Raw genomic sequence first — 18,843 nt, 5'->3', positions numbered from 1 at the left:
TATTGTTTTAAAAAATATATTGATCTCTATGTAAATGGACGTCCATTTGTTGCATCTGTCATTAAACAACTCTGCTTAAACTGATGTAAAAATTGCGATGTGAATGGACTCTTAGGCCAAGTTCACACAGGGGGCGGATTTTGGCACCGAGAGTGACGTAGGGAGCTGCATCACTTTCTGGTCAAAATCCGCCTGCCAAGACTATCGCGGTCGCGGCTTCCCCAAATGAATGGGCAGACTCCGGAGGTTGCTGCCGCCAGGCGGAATCCGCCTGAAGAAAGGGCAGCCCGCTTCTTTTGCCGCTCATGGAAAAAAGTAGCCTTGCGGTCTCCATAGACCACCATTGTGAGGGGGCGGATTATGACGTGGATTACGCGCCGTAGTCCACCCTCTGTGCCCGTGTGAATGGGTTGTCCAGGAAGCGTACGTGTATTTCATGTGCAACCTGATTTTCATGATGATTCTTCACGGTTAGAAGAAGTCGCTTCCCTCTAGGTCACCCGACGTTCTCCCTCCTTTACCATTTTCACTCCTAGTTACCTGGCTTTACTATAGTCACACAAGCCCCATACCATAGGTACACTATCTGTTTACATAGGAGAGGAGGGATGAAGTAGAACAATCCAGGGGGACAGGGTCTAGTTACGATCATGTGACGCAGGGTCTGAAGAGGCCTCAAACCTCTAGGGCTCGCAAGTATAATTACACTCCTTGGACAACCCCTTTAACATGCTAATGGCACTTTTATCATAATACTGAAGACTTCCACAGATTAAAATTGGCACAGGTTGGGCAGGGGGATAGAGACAATTTATATTAATAACTTGAATATTATATGAAATATTGTACTCTCTTAGCAATCAGCTCAACAAAGGCTTAAAGGTATTTTTTGGGATAAAAATACTGATGACCTGGGAACAGAACAGAGTTGTCTGCTTCTTTGTTTCATTTTCTGTGTATCAGCTGATCAATAGGGGTGCCGGGTTTTGGACCCCACCAGTCTCATATTTATCACCTATTCTTAGGATAGGGCATCGATACTTTAGCCTGTAAAACTCCTATAAATATTGAATGTGGAATACAGATCTATCCCATCACTATGAGCAGCTTGTTCATATATTTCGTAGATTTGTTCTTGGCACCAGTCTTTTAAAATACTTTTATATTTTTGTTCTAATCTCATGTAACTATATCATGTCTTAATAGTTGGTCGTGTAACCCGTGCTAATGGTGTATTCACATGAGCTGCAGCACCAAGTCTATGCCTACTGAAGCTCTAATGGAGAGCGCTTACAAACATCCAACGTGAGAATTAGACAGCAAAAGTGTTCCCTTAAAACCATTACAAGTAACAGCCTTGTAGCCTCCGTCACATGGTCAAAGTTTTGGATATGCCTCCCAAGGCGAGTGTCTATCAAGGTCAATAGACAATTTTCCAGTGTGTGGGCTGCTCACAGTTCTTTTCTTTGTCTCCACAGAACCGGTTGTAGGTTGTTTTAGGGTCAAAGCCTAAAATTTCTCTTTCTTCGTGAATACGGAATGAAAAGGTGGAGACGGAGGTACCGATGAAGTATCTGTAAAGTATCAGAAGAGGGTTAATACAATAGATTTGGGCAAAATAATTCAAAAACTGATAGTACATGAAATACCACTTTTCACTCTATTATAATCTGAATTTGTATTAAGTGTCCAACATGGAAGACGGAATTCAAGTCGCTACATAGACGTCTATAAACTGCAGCCTGTCAACACTGAATATGGATATGAGCAGTGAACTGAACAGATTAGGAGGCAAGGAAAGGAGAGATAAGTAGAGAAATGTATCGTTTCTTCTTGATATACTCTAGTTCCAGAAGTATGAACACAGCTTGTATATGTTACCTGGCATGGGCACAGATCCACTGATCTATGATGGCCACCCCTCCGTCCTTGTACATCTCCAGCTCTTCCCAGGTTGGATCAAACCTCACCATTTCAGGGATCAATTTTCGCAGCTCTTCCAGATCTAGCAAGATGATATTAGAAAGCGTCATCAAACAGGTAGTATTCTATGTTCAATGTGCTCAGACAATGGGCTAAATTTACCTGTGCAATACTAGATAAGAAAAATTTCTACTAAAAAACATTCTAAATACTGAGACAGAATACTTCATCTTTACGCCTGGTACAGCTATTAAAAGAATTTTGCCCTTGTTGGAGTGTGGAGATGTAATGCTGGTTATTTCAGTTTCCATCCCAATGCACAATATGTATAAGCTAGGATGGCATGGAAATATAAATCTGTGCAATGGAGGGAATGATACAGGGCATATATTGCACTTTACTTCTATATAGCACTTTCACATGTCCTAAGGTTATGCACATATCACTAAATGGACTTCTGACAATCATTTCTATATACAAGTCCTGATATATTTCAGTGTCAGCAGTAACTAATGTCTTGAAGGAAGCTTAGATGTGTGATGCCCGCTTTTTTCTAATGGTTTCTTCACACCACATACTCTTGATGCAAATGCAGGGCCTGTCTTAAGGCTCAACATTTGATGGATGGCGTATGCAACTGTGTGGCATATACTAGGCCAGACCTGGGCAATGTACGGCCCAAGGGCCATATCCGGCCCTCTGACTGACTCAGACTGGCCTGCATAACTTGACTAGGGAGGCGTGTCTAGGGGGCGTGTCTTAGTGCCGGAAGGACAGTGCAAGAAGATGGAGACGTGTGGTGTGTGTCCTAAGGTACTGAGAGCGGAGGGAGGGGGGAATGTGAGATGCAGGGTGGAGAGTGTGTGTGTGTCTGTGTCTCAGTAACCTAGGGGCAAAGATGGAAGGGGAATGTTATACTGGGGGCAGAGATGGAGGGGGAATGTTATACTGGGGGCAGAGATGGAGGGGGAATGTTATACTGGAGGCAGAGAGGGAAGAGGAATGTTATGCTGGGGCAGAGATGGAGGGAGAATGTTATACTGGGGGCAGAGATGGAAGGGGAATGTTATACTGGGGGCAGAGATGGAGGGGGAATGTTATACTGGGGAAGAGATGGAGGGGGAATGTTATACTGGGGGCAGAGATGGAAGGGGAATGTTATACTGGGGGCAGAGATGGAGGGAGAATGTTATACTGGGGGCAGAGATGGAAGGGGAATGTTATACTGGGGGCAGAGATGGAGGGGGAATGTTATACTGGGGCAGAGATGGAGGGGGAATGTTATACTGGGGGCAGAGATGGAGGGAGAATGTTATACTGGGGGCAGAGATGGAGGGGGAATGTTATACTGGGGCAGAGATGGAGGGGGAATGTTATACTGGGGGCAGAGATGGAGGGGGAATGTTATACTGGGGGCAGAGATGGAGGGAGAATGTTATACTGGGGGCAGAGAGGGAAGAGGAATGTTATGCTGGGGCAGAGATAGAGGAGGAATGTTATACTGGGGCAGAGATGGAGGGAGAATGTTATACTGGGGGCAGAGATGGAGGGGGAATGTTATACTGGGGGCAGAGATGGAGGGGGAATGTTATACTGGGGGCAGAGATGGAGGGGGAATGTTATACTGGGGCAGAGATGGAAGGGGAACGTTATACTGGGGGCAGAGATGGAGGGGGAATGTTATACTGGGGGCAGAGATGGAAGGGGAATGTTATACTGGGGGCAGAGATGAAGGGGGGACATGAAACTGGGGGTATATGAAGGGGGCACTTAAACTGGGGACAACTGGAGGGGGCATTAAACCGTGCAGGTAGCTGGAGGGTGACTGGTCTGCCTCTAGTTGCCCCCAGTTTAATGTCGCCCTCCAGCTACCCCTACGGTTTATTGTTGCTTCCAGCTGCCCCAGTTTCATGTCCCCTCTAGTTTCCACCAGTTTAAATTGGGGCACCAAAAGAGGGACTTAATACTGTGGGGCAGTTGGAAGGGAACATTATAATGTGGGGACATATAATGTACGGGTGACTGTAGGAGGATTATACTGTGTGGGGGCACATGGAAAGAGGATTGAGAATGGGCGGAGTCCACGTAGAAGTGGGTGGAGCTAAATGTGCCGCAGCACGCATGGCCCTCTAGAATAGTTTCAATTTGTTATGCGGCCCCATGGCAAAATTAATTGCCCACCCCTGTACTAGGCTTTACATTTAGCGTACACATCAGGAAATCTTCAAGAGTGAAAGCGTTTAAGGTGGTGCGATTAGCCCTTGAATAAACTGGAAGTAATAATTAAAACTGTGACCTGCCTTTTCTGTCGGAATCTGTGGCAATAAAAACCTTCTTCAGCTTCAATTTCTTCATAAGACTGTGAATTTCTTCCGCTGCTCGTGGCAGGCTGGGTACATCTTCTCTGTGCCCCCAAATAAAGTCTTTTCTTCGAAGGTGGACACCCAGGTAGGGCCCTCCTAGTGGTGCGCTAGGCTTTTGCTATATAGGAAACATTGGATATGAGCATTTGCCTTCTATTTCCCAGTGTATGACAGTGAAGCCGCCCAAGCAAGGTATAATGAAAAGAAACGTCACCAGAACATGCCGTTCTTTCCATCACCAAAGCAATACATTACCTTCACTTTTGTCCAGTCTTCTTGGAATACCGTTTTGTCAGCTTCATCACTAGACTGAAGAAAGTTTGCCCGGAACTCGTCTCCCACTACCCGCAGATGCTTAGCAAACACCATACTGCGACGTGTCTGCAGACAGAAATAAGAAAAATATAAGGAAAATGTAAGGAAATTCAGCCATTATTATTCTCTAATAAGATCTTTAGAAACACATATTAAAGAACGGTATATATGTCCTTTACTTTCATATAGAGTACACATAATGCCAATAGTACAGAATCACATCCCACACTTTGGAGGTGGCAATAAGACCACCTTATCTTCTCAAAATACTATAAAAACCATTTACTTTGTTAAAGGGGGTTGTCCCATCTCAAGGATCCTATCTATACTTTTCCTGAATATATTGCTTTAGGAATGCTGCTTTGTTTGCCGGCTATGTGAACTTATTCCTTCCATTATTTACACTACGTTGCTATAACCATGGACCTGGGAGATAGGACAAGTGCCGTCACTTACTCAGTGCTGGCAGGACAATCCTTCAGCAAACTGCAGTTTGCTGATAAAGCCAAGTCTGTTATCTCTCTATGTAAACACACAGATAACACGGAGTCTGTTCTGTAAAAGAATCTGCAGTTTATCTCATCTGTATAAGTGTTGTGAGACTTCTCCAGCCCGTTTAGCAAAAGGGAGGGGGAGAGAGGAGAAATACAGGAAGCAGACACTGCATGCAACCTGGAGAAATACTGAGATGGGAGAATCCCTTTAACTAGACTGCATGTACAGCCAGACTGTAGAAATATGTGTTTAGATGAAGTTGTTGTTCCAGATCTTTTTTAAGGCATATAGGGAGAATTAAAATAACAAAGGCTATATACTTTACCTGTCCATTTGGCCAGGGATCCAGCGGAGAGTCTTTCCTGACCTTCGCCCCACACAGGAGGACGTCAGCCAGTCAGTGACTGAGCAGTGATGTTCTGGTCAAACAGAGAATCAACGCTGAACTTCTGATCGGCCGATCCTCTTGCGTACAGGCAGAAGGTAAATGACAGTCTCTGCTGGATCCCCAGCCAAATGAACAGGTAGGTATATAGTGGTTATTACTTAGATCCCCCTTATGCCATACTGTAACCAACTCTTATATATCACACATGGGAATATATCACACAGGTGTTCATTGTACTTTTTTTTTTTTAATTTTGGCTGTGTGTTTGAGACTATTCATAGTCCCAAACACATAGCCAAAATAACTGCTAAAATACTAGTTACACGTGGACACAATTGTCTATAATGGAATGAGTTGGGTGAACGCTGGTTTAAGTATGCACGACTTTACTCTCCGCCGGTTTCTGTGGAGAAGTCTCCAATGGAGCCTCTGCAGTAGAAGTGAACTTAGTCTAACAGAAACTTGATAAGGAAAATATACAGTCCTATGAAAAAGTATGGGCACCCCTATTAATCTTAATCATTTTTAGTTCTAAATATTTTGGTGTTTGCAACAGCCATTTCAGTTTGATATATCTAATAACTGATGGACACAGTAATATTTCAGGATTGAAATGAGGTTTATTGTACTAACAGAAAATGCGCAATATGCATTAAACCAAAATTTGACCGGTGCAAAAATATGGGCACCTCAACAGAAAAGTGATATTAATATTTAGTAGATCCTCCTTTTGCAAAGATAACAGCCTCTAGTCGCTTCCTGTAGCTTTTAATCAGTTCCTGGATCCTGGATGAAGGTATTTTGGACCATTTCTTTCTACAAAACAATTCAAGTTCAGTTAAGTTTGATGGTCGCCGAACATGGACAGCCCGCTCTCAAATGATCTGAAAACAAAGATTGTTCAACATAGTTGTTCAGGGGAAGGATACAAAACGTTGTCTCAGAGATTTAACCTGTCAGTTTCCACTGTGAGGAACATAGTAAGGAAATGGAAGACCACAGGGACAGTTCTTGTTAAGCCCAGAAGTGGCAGGCCAAGAAAAATATCAGAAAGGCAGAGAAGAAGAATGGTGAGAACAGTCAAGGACAATCCACAGACCACCTCCAAAGAGCTGCAGCATCATCCTGCTGCAGATGGTGTCACTGTGCATCGGTCAACTATACAGCGCACTTTGCACAAATAGAAGCTGTATGGGAGAGTGATGAGAAAGAAGCCGTTTCTGCACGTACGCCACAAATAGAATTGCCTGAGGTATGCAAAAGCACATTTGGAGAAGCCAACTTCATTTTGGAAACAAAGATTGAGTTGTTTGGTTATAAAAAAAGGCGTTATGCATGGCGTCCAAAAAGAAACAGCATTCCAAGAAAAACACTTGCTACCCACTGTAAAATTTGGTGGAGGTTCCATCATGCTTTGGGGCTGTGTGGCCAATGCCGGCACCGGGAATCTTGTTAAAGTTGAGGGTCGCATGGATTCCACTCAGTATCAGCAGACTCTTGAGAATAATGTTCAAGAATCAGTGACGAAGTTGAAGTTACGCCGGGGATGGATATTTCAGCAAGACAATGATCCAAAACACTGCTCCAAATCAACTCAGGCATTCATGCAGAGGAACAATTACAATGTTCTGGAATGGCCATCCCAGTCCCCAGACCTGAATATCATTGAACATCTGTGGGATGATTTGAAGTGGGCTGTCCATGCTCGGCGACCATCTAACTTAACTGAACTTGAATTGTTTGTCCAAAATACCTTTATCCAGGAACTGATTAAAAGCTACAGGAAGCGACTAGAGGCTGTTATCTTTGCAAAAGGAGGATCTACTAAATATTAATGTCACTTTTCTGTTGTGGTGCCCATACTTTTGCACCGGTCAAATTTTGGTTTAATGCATATTGCACATTTTCTGTTAGTACAATAAACCTCATTTCAATCCTGAAATATTACTGTGTCCATCAGTTATTAGATATATCAAACTGAAATGGCTGCTGCAAACACCAAAATATTTAGAACTAAAAATGATTAAGATTAATAGGGGTGCCCAAACTTTTTCATAGGACTGTACATGAATGTATAAATGTGTCTGAAAAAATAACGTTACTAGCTGTCTCCTTGACATTTACACTGATCGCTGACAACCTGACTCTCGCCTGTCTTCCTGGCAGCTAGTTATTGAGCAGACCATGGACTTAGAGCAGAGTCAGGCTGTCAGTGATCATTGCTGACCGTCTGTGTAAGAGACAGGGAGAAACACTTGTACAGTAAAGAGGACAAATGCTGTTATTTAGAGAGAAGAGGGCACGCTAAGGCTACTTCTACATACAACCATTAGTCATATTCAACATATACAGTATGTGCTGAACACAGATTCTCTCTAACAACGTCCAGTTAGAGGGAACACTTTAAAGGCGGTTTTTTAACCTCTTTAATTGTTGAGTTACCCCCTCTCCAACGTCCCTTTGTCATACATTCTCACATAAACCTCCTGGTTGACTGGGAACACAATATAAGGGCACATAACGGGCAGCACCTATAGCTAAACATACATAGATATATATACACACATAAATATTGGATATCCAGGTTGAATGGCAATTGTTCATATACACACATTCCAATAATCTCTTCCTGCATAGTGATCATGTAGAAGGTTTTCAGCTCTGTCTAACATGATGGACCTAAAGATGGAAAAGCAAAGCTGTTAACATGACCCCTGGTGACATCAGATGAATATCTACCGTATGTGAAGGGGAATTTGTCTGCTTACCTGGCAGTAGTGTTCTTCAATAGTACTGGAGCCATGATAGAGGCAGACCCCTGTACTGAAAGGCAGCTGACATTTATACCCCTGGTCTCTTCATAGCCCCAGAACCATCCTCTGCAAATAAAAACATATCATGCAATAGTTGTATTCTATTCTAGAAGTCTTGCCATGTACTGCAAACTTGGAGGTGATGCTGTATACGATTATGTAGTTAATAGAACCTGTCAACTTGATTTAGGACGCTAAACCACCCAAAGTCCTTATGGACCAGGGGTTTAGTGTCTCAAATAGCCCTGTTTTAAAACCATCTGTGCCCAGATTTAAACACAAAAAAACCCTTTACAGTGACATAAAGAGAAGTACCATGCGTCTCAGACTCATCTCTGGTGCTCCCTGCCCTTGTCTGCTTCTTCAGTGAAGCCAAGGACGTACATCCCAACTTCAGTGTGCAAGTGGCCAAGGTATAGGACATGTGCACTGAAGTCGCATACTCCTCTGGCTTCAGTGAAAAACTCCTTTCACGTGGAGAGTACAGCAGCAGGGCATAAAGCTTTTTTCAATTTTTATTGCTGGCATGTATGGGATTATAACAGTGCGATTTGGGACGCTAAACCCCAGTCCACAAGGATCCGTGGGTGGTTTATAGTCCCAAACTGCATGGAAAGGTTCCCTTTAAGAATGTACAATGGCACCATCTAACCAAACATGTTATCACTAAATTAATATCTGGCACTAATAACATAGAATTATCTGATCAAGTACCTGTAGTAGCCATGCTTGTCCTCAGAGTACATAAGCTGATCAATACATGGTCTCTGGTCCACTTTCTCTTCCCATGTACCTTCCTTCCATCCCTCTGCATAACCTTGTAGGACATACACCTGGTCAATAAATGGTCCTCCGGATTCTAGGAGTAGAAAAGAAAAAAAATTTATAAAGAATATAAGACTTTAGTACAAAACAGTTTATGCTCAAGAACTGAAAATTTTCTGTTTTTAGTTTTAGATTTGTGTAGATTTCCATCCATGTGATCTGTTTCTTACAGTAATCTTAACCATTTCTAACTTTTAAAAACTTCTCTCGGCTGCCGATGTTCAATACCTCCTTGCACTGTGTGTGTGTATATATATATATATACACACATACATACATATACACACACATACACACAGATACAGTATATATAGCGTCCTTTATGACAATCCAAATGAATGGGAGTTAAAGGGAACCAGTTAACTCCTTCTCAAACCGCCATCAGTAATTCATAGCGTCTCTCATGAGTTGTCCCCAGTATCTTTAACACGCTAGTCCGCTTTACCAATTGCCGAAAAATAACTTTTATCCTGTATTAGATCCTTAAAGTCAAGCTCTCCACTCCTAAACCCAGCCCTTTACCTCTACTAATGTGACCGCAACTGCTAGACTACGACTCAGAGACATCAAATACAGCACAGGGATCGGGTACTGCTGTGGAAAACTTGACCATTAGCTCTTCACCGCTTTGGCTTAAAGGATCATGCAGAATAAAATATAGCATTAAAAAGATGCCAGGGCAGGGGACAACACCTGAGAGTGGTACTGACTGCTGGGATTACTACCAATGACAAAAGTAGGAGCCCGGGCGGTGGGGGGCGTAACATGGTGGCTCAGCGGTTAGAACTGCAGCCTTGCAGCGCTGGAGTCCTGGGTTCGAATTCCCCCAGTAACAACATCTGCAAGGAGTTTGTATGTTCTCCCCGTGTTTGCGTGGATTTCCTCCCATTCTACAAAGATATACTATATGGGGCTCACAATCTACGTAAAAAAAAATAAAAAAATGGGAGCCTGGGGTCGGTGTAGCAGTCACACATGCACATTGCTTCCCCATTCATCTCGGAGCAGTCCTGTGGGTTGTAAAATCCCTTTTAGACAAATGTAAGCGATTCTTCCAGCAGTAGTGCATTACAACCACAATACATCTGGCAATTCCAAATACCTGCCAAGAATTCTTCATATTCAATTAAAGGGATACTTCTGCTTAGACTGTCCACATCAAAGAATTCAGACCAGGGAATCCGCACTTGATGAATGTCAGGACTCTGCCAGTGATAGAGACGACCCCATGGGGGTAAAACCAATACCCAATCTGAACTCTTCCGTAAAGTCTTAAGAAGGGAAGCCATGCGAATATATACATCTCTGCGCAGGTTAAATCCTTCGGGAGGGTTCACATCATACAGCAAGTACCTGAGTAATACAAGATAATAAATTATAATATTGCTTTACAATTGTAAATAATACTGAGGGAAAAACCAGAAGGAACATCTCTCACCCCAAAATGGCATCCACTAATGCTACATATGTATTATAAAGTGAAGGTTCATAGAACACATATCAATTCCCTAATATACACTTAGTATTAACATGTATCCAATTCTGATTGTAAGCTCTTAAAACTACAGGGTGCTGTCCAGGAGTCAATCATTGCCAGATCTGCAATGGCTGCCGTCCTCTAGAGCCAGAAAAATGTCTTGTGCCAGGTCAAAGGGCTTGAGACTGATGTAATCCTCCCGGCAATGTACTTGAGTATAATGTACATATATCATAGCCGAAATAAGATCTCAGCCGTGCATTTGTACTTCCAATAAACACTAACATGGAAGGAGCAGAAGGATGGGGGAGACACAGGTTGTTGTGGGGGATGAAGGAGTACAAGTGCTACTGTGTGACCCGTCCGTCCTTCTGCTCTCTCTGTGTAATTAGTGTCCATCAGGGAGGAGAAGACTTTTTCCCCCTTTTTGTTTAGGGATAGTTGCTCTTATTTGTGAGGTGCTATTTGTATTTTTAAGTTAAATAATAAATAAATTCATTATTAATACAAATAAACTATGTTGGTCTTAAGTAAATATTATATACATACAATACATATTATATATACAGCTGGGATTTATTTTGGCTGTGATTTATATACATCCTACACATAGCTACAGGGGGTTATATCACTCTCAAGCCCTTGCACCTGACACTAGCCATCCTTCTGGCTCTGGAGGACGGCGGCCATTGCTGTTATGCTCGGCATTGCAGCCTAGCCATTCCTTTTAGGCTGTATTCACACTGAGTAACGCTGGCGTTTTTTGTGCTTATTTTTGCACATAAGGCCGCGTTACCGCCGGGCAACGCCACCGCAAAATAGCGTGGCGTTATGTGCAAAAATAAGCACAAAAAACGCCAGCGTTACTCAGTGTGAATACAGCCTTACTCTCAGGACTCCCTGAGCCACTGCCAGAGGTAGCGTTGGGAAATATGGCGACTACCGCACATGACCACTGAGGATAGTCACTGCCTGTCACCACCAAAGTGCTGGAATCAGAGCCCGCCGGAGGGGAGCGTGGTGCCCACCTGACAGAGGGGTAAAGCGGAAGTAATACTTATTTTATGTACATTTTGCACTACAATCCACCCACTGAATCATTTTGTCATCTGGAACAATCCTTTTAATGGATGCAGAATACAATACGGCAGCAGGGCGGTATCTGATATCGGGGTCTGTGACCGGCGCGTCAGGCTTAGGGCTACATGGCGACTTAGGTCATGGTATCCGAGATTGCCATTTGTCCTGCGACGCCTTCATTAATGTGACACTGAGGAAGCTGCAGCTGCGAGTTCCAAAAAATTCTGCAACACCTGAACTTTTAGGATCAGAAGTCGCAGTCACAACATGGTAAGGGTCGCAGCGAGACGCCATCAGTAACATTGGTGAAGGTGCTGCAGGGTGACAGGGGGTCCTTGGTCATACAGGTCTGGCAGGATTACTGATGTCCTATATACCTGCCTACACCTACTATGTGACCTACTATGTGCAATAGCCTGATACTGTAGGCCGGGCCGGGAGCTGCTTCCAGGACCTTTGCTCTGCCCCCCCTACCATCGCCTATAGAGTATCAGTGCCACGTCTCAGCTCAGAGCCGATACCTGCGCTCCGCTGCGGCCACACCGACAGGCAGCGAGCCCACCGAGTGTCCCGGGCTGAACTCCCCCTGGTCACCCCGGACCTTGGATACCAGAATGAAGAGGAGCCCGAGTCTGATAACCGGGAGCCCGGCCGCCATATCCCGCCGGTAGACGCTAAATTGTAGTGGCTGCAGGACCTTCGGTGATGTCACGATCACGTGATTATACACGACCATATACAGACGGACCGTATTTCCGCTGCCGGGGCCTTTGCGTTTTGTTGCTATGACAACCACTAATTCTGGAGGGGTCACGTGACCAGGGTTATGGGGTGTGATGGGCTGTGGGCGTGCTACAGGCGGGGGGAGGGGGCGCCAGTGAGCGCGGGAAGTCTCTGAAGGCTTTTGCCTGAGGGGGCAGTTCTGTATGAGGGGGCTGATGGTTCTGTGTAGGGGGCAGTTCTGTATGAGGGGGCTGATGGTTCTGTGTAGGGGGCAGTTCTGTATGAGGGGGCTGATGGTTCTGTGTAGGGGGCAGTTCTGTATGAGGGGGCTGATGGTTCTGTGTAGGGGGGGCAGTTCTGTATGAGGGGGCTGATGGTTCTGTGTAGGGGGGGGCGGTTCTGTGTAGGGGGGGGGCAGTTCTGTATGAGGGGGCTGATGGTTCTGTGTAGGGGGCAGTTCTGTATGAGGGGGCTGATGGTTCTGTGTAGCGGGCAGTTCTGTATGAGGGGGCTGATGGTTCTGTGTAGGGGGCAGTTCTGTATGAGAGGGCTGATGGTTCTGTGTAGGGGGCAGTTCTGTATGAGAGGGCTGATGGTTCTGTGTAGGGGGCAGTTCTGTATGAGAGGGCTGATGGTTCTGTGTAGGGGGCAGTTCTGTATGAGAGGGCTGATGGTTCTGTGTAGCGGGCAGTTCTGTATGAGGGGGCTGATGGTTCTGTGTAGCGGGCAGTTCTGTATGAGAGGGCTGATGGTTCTGTGTAGGGGGCAGTTCTGTATGAGAGGGCTGATGGTTCTGTGTAGGGGGCAGTTCTGTATGAGAGGGCTGATGGTTCTGTGTAGCGGGCAGTTCTGTATGAGGGGGCTGATGGTTCTGTGTAGGGGGCAGTTCTGTATGAGAGGGCTGATGGTTCTGTGTAGGGGGCAGTTCTGTATGAGGGGGCTGATGGTTCTGTGTAGGGGGCAGTTCTGTATGAGGGGGCTGATGGTTCTGTGTAGGGGGCAGTTCTGTATGAGAGGGCTGATGGTTCTGTGTAGGGGGCAGTTCTGTATGAGAGGGCTGATGGTTCTGTGTAGGGGGCAGTTCTGTATGAGGGGGCTGATGGTTCTGTGTAGGGGGGGCAGTTCTGTATGAGGGGGCTGATGGTTCTGTGTAGGGGGGGCAGTTCTGTATGAGGGGGCTGATGGTTCTGTGTAGGGGGGCAGTTCTGTATGAGGGGGCTGATGGTTCTGTGTAGGGGGGCAGTTCTGTATGAGGGGGCTGATGGTTCTGTGTAGGGGGGGCAGTTCTGTATGAGGGGGCTGATGGTTCTGTGTAGGGGGGGCAGTTCTGTATGAGGGGGCTGATGGTTCTGTGTAGGGGGGGCAGTTCTGTATGAGGGGGCTGATGGTTCTGTGTAGGGGGCAGTTCTGTATGAGGGGGCTGATGGTTCTGTGTAGGGGGGGCAGTTCTGTATGAGGGGGCTGATGGTTCTGTGTAGGGGGCAGTTCTGTATGAGGGGGCTGATGGTTCTGTGTAGGGGGGGCAGTTCTGTAGGAGGGGGCTGATGGTTCTGTGTAGGGGGCAGTTCTGTATGAGGGGGCTGATGGTTCTGTGTAGGGGGCAGTTTTGTATGAGGGGGCTGATGGTTCTGTGTAGGGGGGCAGTTCTGTATGAGGGGGCTGATGGTTCTGTGTAGGGGGGGCAGTTCTGTATGAGGGGGCTGATGGTTCTGTGTAGGGGGGGCAGTTCTGTATGAGGGGGCTGATGGTTCTGTGTAGGGGGCAGTTCTGTATGAGGGGGCTGATGGTTCTGTGTAGGGGGCAGTTCTGTATGAGGGGGCTGATGGTTCTGTGTAGGGGGCAGTTCTGTAGGAGGGGGCTGATGGTTCTGTGTAGGGGGCAGTTCTGTAGGAGGGGGCTGATGGTTCTGTGTAGGGGGCAGTTCTGTAGAAGGGGGCTGATGGTTCTGTGTAGGGGGCAGTTCTGTATGAGGGGGCTGATGGTTCTATGTAGGGGGGCAGTTCTGTATGAGGGGGCTGATGGTTCTGTGTAGGGGGGGCAGTTCTGTATGAGGGGGCTGATGGTTCTGTGTAGGGGGGCAGTTCTGTATGAGGGGGCTGATGGTTCTGTGTAGGGGGGGCAGTTCTGTATGAGGGGGCTGATGGTTCTGTGTAGGGGGGGCAGTTCTGTATGAGGGGGCTGATGGTTCTGTGTAGGGGGGCAGTTCTGTATGAGGGGGCTGATGGTTCTGTGTAGGGGGCAGTTCTGTATGAGGGGGCTGATGGTTCTGTGTAGGGGGGGCAGTTCTGTATGAGGGGGCTGATGGTTCTGTGTAGGGGGGGCAGTTCTGTATGAGGGGGCTGATGGTTCTGTGTAGGGGGGCAGTTCTGTATGAGGGGGCTGATGGTTCTGTGTAGGGGAGCAGTTCTGTATGAGGAGGCTGATGGTTCTGTGTAGGGGGGGCAGTTCTGTATGAGGGGGCTGATGGTTCTGTGTAGGGGGGGCAGTTCTGTATGAGGGGGCTGATGGTTCTGTGTAGAGGGGGCAGTTCTGTATGAGGGGGCTGATGGTTCTGTGTAGGGGGGGCAGTTCTGTGTAGGGGGGGCAGTTCTGTATGAGGGGGCTGATGGTTCTGTGTAGGGGGCAGTTCTGTATGAGGGGGCTGATGGTTCTGTGTAGGGGGGGCAGTTCTGTATGAGGGGGCTGATGGTTCTGTGTAGGGGGCAGTTCTGTATGAGGGGGCTGATGGTTCTGTGTAGGGGGGGCAGTTCTGTAGGAGGGGGCTGATGGTTCTGTGTAGGGGGCAGTTCTGTATGAGGGGGCTGATGGTTCTGTGTAGGGGGCAGTTTTGTATGAGGGGGCTGATGGTTCTGTGTAGGGGGGCAGTTCTGTATGAGGGGGCTGATGGTTCTGTGTAGGGGGGGCAGTTCTGTATGAGGGGGCTGATGGTTCTGTGTAGGGGGGGCAGTTCTGTATGAGGGGGCTGATGGTTCTGTGTAGGGGGGGCAGTTCTGTATGAGGGGGCTGATGGTTCTGTGTAGGGGGGGCAGTTCTGTAGGAGGGGGCTGATGGTTCTGTGTAGGGGGGGCAGTTCTGTATGAGGGGGCTGATGGTTCTGTGTAGGGGGCAGTTCTGTAGGAGGGGGCTGATGGTTCTGTGTAGGGGGGCAGTTCTGTATGAGGGGGCTGATGGTTCTGTGTAGGGGGCAGTTCTGTATGAGGGGGCTGATGGTTCTGTGTAGGGGGCAGTTCTGTATGAGGGGGCTGATGGTTCTGTGTAGGGGGCAGTTCTGTATGAGGGGGCTGATGGTTCTGTGTAGGGGGCAGTTCTGTATGAAGGGGCTGATGGTTCTGTGTAGGGGGCAGTTCTGTATGAGGGGGCTGATGGTTCTGTGTAGGGGGGGCAGTTCTGTATGAGGGGGCTGATGGTTCTGTGTAGGGGGGGCAGTTCTGTATGAGGGGGCTGATGGTTCTGTGTAGGGGGGGCAGTTCTGTATGAGGGGGCTGATGGTTCTGTGTAGGGGGGGCAGTTCTGTATGAGGGGGCTGATGGTTCTGTGTAGGGGGGGCAGTTCTGTATGAGGGGGCTGATGGTTCTGTGTAGGGGGGGGCAGTTCTGTATGAGGGGGCTGATGGTTCTGTGTAGGGGGGGCAGTTCTGTATGAGGGGGCTGATGGTTCTGTGTAGGGGGGGGGCAGTTCTGTATGAGGGGGCTGATGGTTCTGTGTAGGGGGGGCAGTTCTGTATGAGGGGGCTGATGGTTCTGTGTAGGGGGCAGTTCTGTATGAGGGGGCTGATGGTTCTGTGTAGGGGGCAGTTCTGTATGAGGGGGCTGATGGTTCTGTGTAGGGGGGGCAGTTCTGTATGAGGGGGCTGATGGTTCTGTGTAGGGGGGGCAGTTCTGTATGAGGGGGCTGATGGTTCTGTGTAGGGGGCAGTTCTGTATGAGGGGGCTGATGGTTCTGTGTAGGGGGCAGTTCTGTATGAGGGGGCTGATGGTTCTGTGTAGGGGGCAGTTCTGTATGAGGGGGCTGATGGTTCTGTGTAGGGGGCAGTTCTGTATGAGGGGGCTGATGGTTCTGTGTAGGGGGCAGTTCTGTAGGAGGGGGCTGATGGTTCTGTGTAGGGGGCAGTTCTGTATGAGGGGGCTGATGGTTCTGTGTAGGGGGCAGTTCTGTATGAGGGGGCTGTTGCTTCTATGTAGGGGCAGTTCTGTATGAGGGGGCTGTTGCTTCTATGTAGGGGCAGTTCTGTATGAGGGGGCTGTTGCTTCTATGTAGGGGCAGTTCTGTAGGAGGGGGCTGATGGTTCTGTGTAGGGGGCAGTTCTTTAGGAGGGGGCTGTTGCTTCTATGTAGGGGCAGTTTTGTAGGAGGGGGCTGACGTTTATGGGGAACCCCCATCTTCACACTTTTGGTTGTATACAAGTTCTGCACCCTCTCACTTGTTTCTTATCTGCAGGTTTGGCTCTCAGCTGTGGCTTCAATATCTATTTGACTCCAGTTGAATTGAGAGGATTAGTAATAGTAGAGAAAACCTTTGGGCATTTCCAGGAGGAGTATCTGAGCATCACCTGAGTCTCTCCATTGACTATATGAGTGTGATAATGTGCTGGTTATACAGGGGTGAGCTGAGATATGTGGACAACCATCTGTTCCAGAGTACTAATATGAGATCCTGTCTTCTGTATGATCTCTGGAGTGAGTCCTCTCCTGAGTTTTACCCTGGGCGCATGGACCCCTACACAGACCCAGGATAGTACATGGGTGTGTGTAAGGTGCTATAGAAAATAATGGTCGTTAAAAACACACTAGCAGACAAAGCACATAGGGGCCTAACCTATACCGTGCACTTCCATAGACTTCTATAAATGGTGATCACTTCTGCATGGCTAGAGCCCTGTGATCTGACCATACTCTGTCAGCACAGCAGATGGCGCCCTTGTCAAAGTATTTTCTTATATCAGTTTTTGGAAGAAAGATTTTGTCCTATTCACCATTCTATCTCAGTGATTAACACCTTAACCAGTAGAAATTCACTCATCTACGATGTCAGATTTCTCGTTTTTTTGTAATACTTTTTATGGTTCTATATTACATCTGGAAGACCAAATAGTATTATAACTTAAACTAAATCTTTTCTCTGCACATGCAGTTGAGCTGATAACATTCACCGCACGATGCAACGTAGAGATCGGCATTCTGTCACAGCTTTCCACCAAATGAATGGACCTATTCAGTGGAGAATCTTGAGCCGCGGAATCTGCGACAAGATCTATCAGGAGTAGCTTATTTTTTCATCCTTCGGCTATTATCTCTGCCTTCCGTTGGAAACAATGGGAGACAGAATCGGGGTGGCATCTGCTGACAATTTGAAGGCAGAATCAGTCCCAAAATCAGCAGAAAAAAAGAGAAGTCTGCCCAAATGTTTTACAGGCTCATAACACATAGAGGAAATATATAAGCATAGCCAACAGCTGGCGAAATTGTTAGACATCTATAATAAGTGACTTTTTGTATAGGTGCAGCAGTGCTTAATCTGTGGGTCTGACTCTTGGCACTATTGTGGATTAGCAGAATTAAGAGATGAAGCTGCATCCTCTTTACTCATTACTTTTTGAGGCGGATTCCGTATCAAAATCCGCTGCCAAAAACCTCCATGTGAACATACCTTAAAGGGGCTCTATCAGCAAAATCATGCTGATAGAGCCCCACATATGCGTGAATAGCCTTTAAAAAGGCCATTCAGGCACCATAAATGTTATATTAAACTACCCCCCAGTTTTAAAATAAAACCCTAAAAAAGAATATGATCTACTTACGGATCGTGCACTGTGGGCAGGCATTCAGGGTGTTTCTTCTTCTTCATCCACGCCTCTTCTTCCTCCGATGTCCTCCGGTCCCGTCCTCCTCCGGCGCTCGCGAGCGGACACTGATAGAAAAAAAATGGCCTGGGCGCCTGCGCAGTAGCATGCGGCTTCTACTACGGCTACTGCGCAGGCGCCCAGGCCATTTTTTTTTATCAGTGTCCGCTCGCGAGCGCCGGAGGAGGACGGGACCGGAGGACGTCGGAGGAAGAAGAGGCGTTGATGAAGAAGACGGTGCACCCTGAATGCCCGCCCAGCGTGCACGATGCGTAAGTAGATAACATTCTTTTTTAGGGTTTTATTTTAAACTTATTTTAGACTGTGTATAACATATTCTTCCACATTTCTGGACTGACTGTTATATTCTTGTATTGGCCCTTGTATTTTTACTATAAAAACTTAACAGCATAACTGATGCCTCATAGATAAGAAATATCTAATGCAAAATCTGCAGGATAAAATTCTAGCCAAAAATCTGAAACCTGTGTCAGCCATATCCTATATCAACCCTGTAAGCTGAGCTGCCTGGTGCAGTCCAGTGCTGCAAGGTAACATTGCTAACCATTGGGCCAGTGTGCGGCCCTAGGACATTCCAGCCC

At 46.8% G+C, this 18,843-nt stretch overlaps 1 protein-coding gene across 1 annotated transcript; it reads right to left on the bottom strand.

The window, feature by feature from the left end:
* Window positions 1-290: 290 nt before the first annotated feature.
* Window positions 291-12,352, bottom strand: POFUT2 (protein O-fucosyltransferase 2). Its single transcript, XM_075284961.1, has 9 exons — window positions 12,201-12,352; window positions 10,225-10,475; window positions 9,012-9,156; window positions 8,253-8,363; window positions 8,097-8,163; window positions 4,542-4,667; window positions 4,224-4,404; window positions 1,882-2,005; window positions 291-1,574 (listed from the first exon to the last, which is right to left on the bottom strand). The coding sequence occupies exons 1-9, from the start codon at window positions 12,335-12,337 to the stop codon at window positions 1,421-1,423; spliced, it is 1,296 nt and encodes a 431-aa protein (XP_075141062.1). The 5' UTR covers window positions 12,338-12,352; the 3' UTR covers window positions 291-1,420.
* Window positions 12,353-18,843: the final 6,491 nt, after the last annotated feature.

This window comes from Leptodactylus fuscus, chromosome 8, assembly GCF_031893055.1.
Source record: "Leptodactylus fuscus isolate aLepFus1 chromosome 8, aLepFus1.hap2, whole genome shotgun sequence".
Lineage (NCBI taxonomy): Eukaryota > Metazoa > Chordata > Amphibia > Anura > Leptodactylidae > Leptodactylus > Leptodactylus fuscus.
Note: the sequence above shows the minus strand (reverse complement) of the source record. Positions and strands in the feature narration are given on the sequence as shown.

Coding starts and splice junctions, on each gene's coding strand:
- POFUT2 (XM_075284961.1), bottom strand. CDS start 12,337: ATGGCGGCCGGGCTCCCGGTTATCAGACTCGGGCTCCTCTTCATTCTG. Junction 4,668..8,096: donor CAGGAAGAGATTATTGGAAT/GTGTGTATATGA, acceptor TTCTGTCTGCAG/ACACGTCGCAGTATGGTGTT. Junction 4,405..4,541: donor AAGACTGGACAAAAGTGAAG/GTAATGTATTGC, acceptor TTTCCTATATAG/CAAAAGCCTAGCGCACCACT.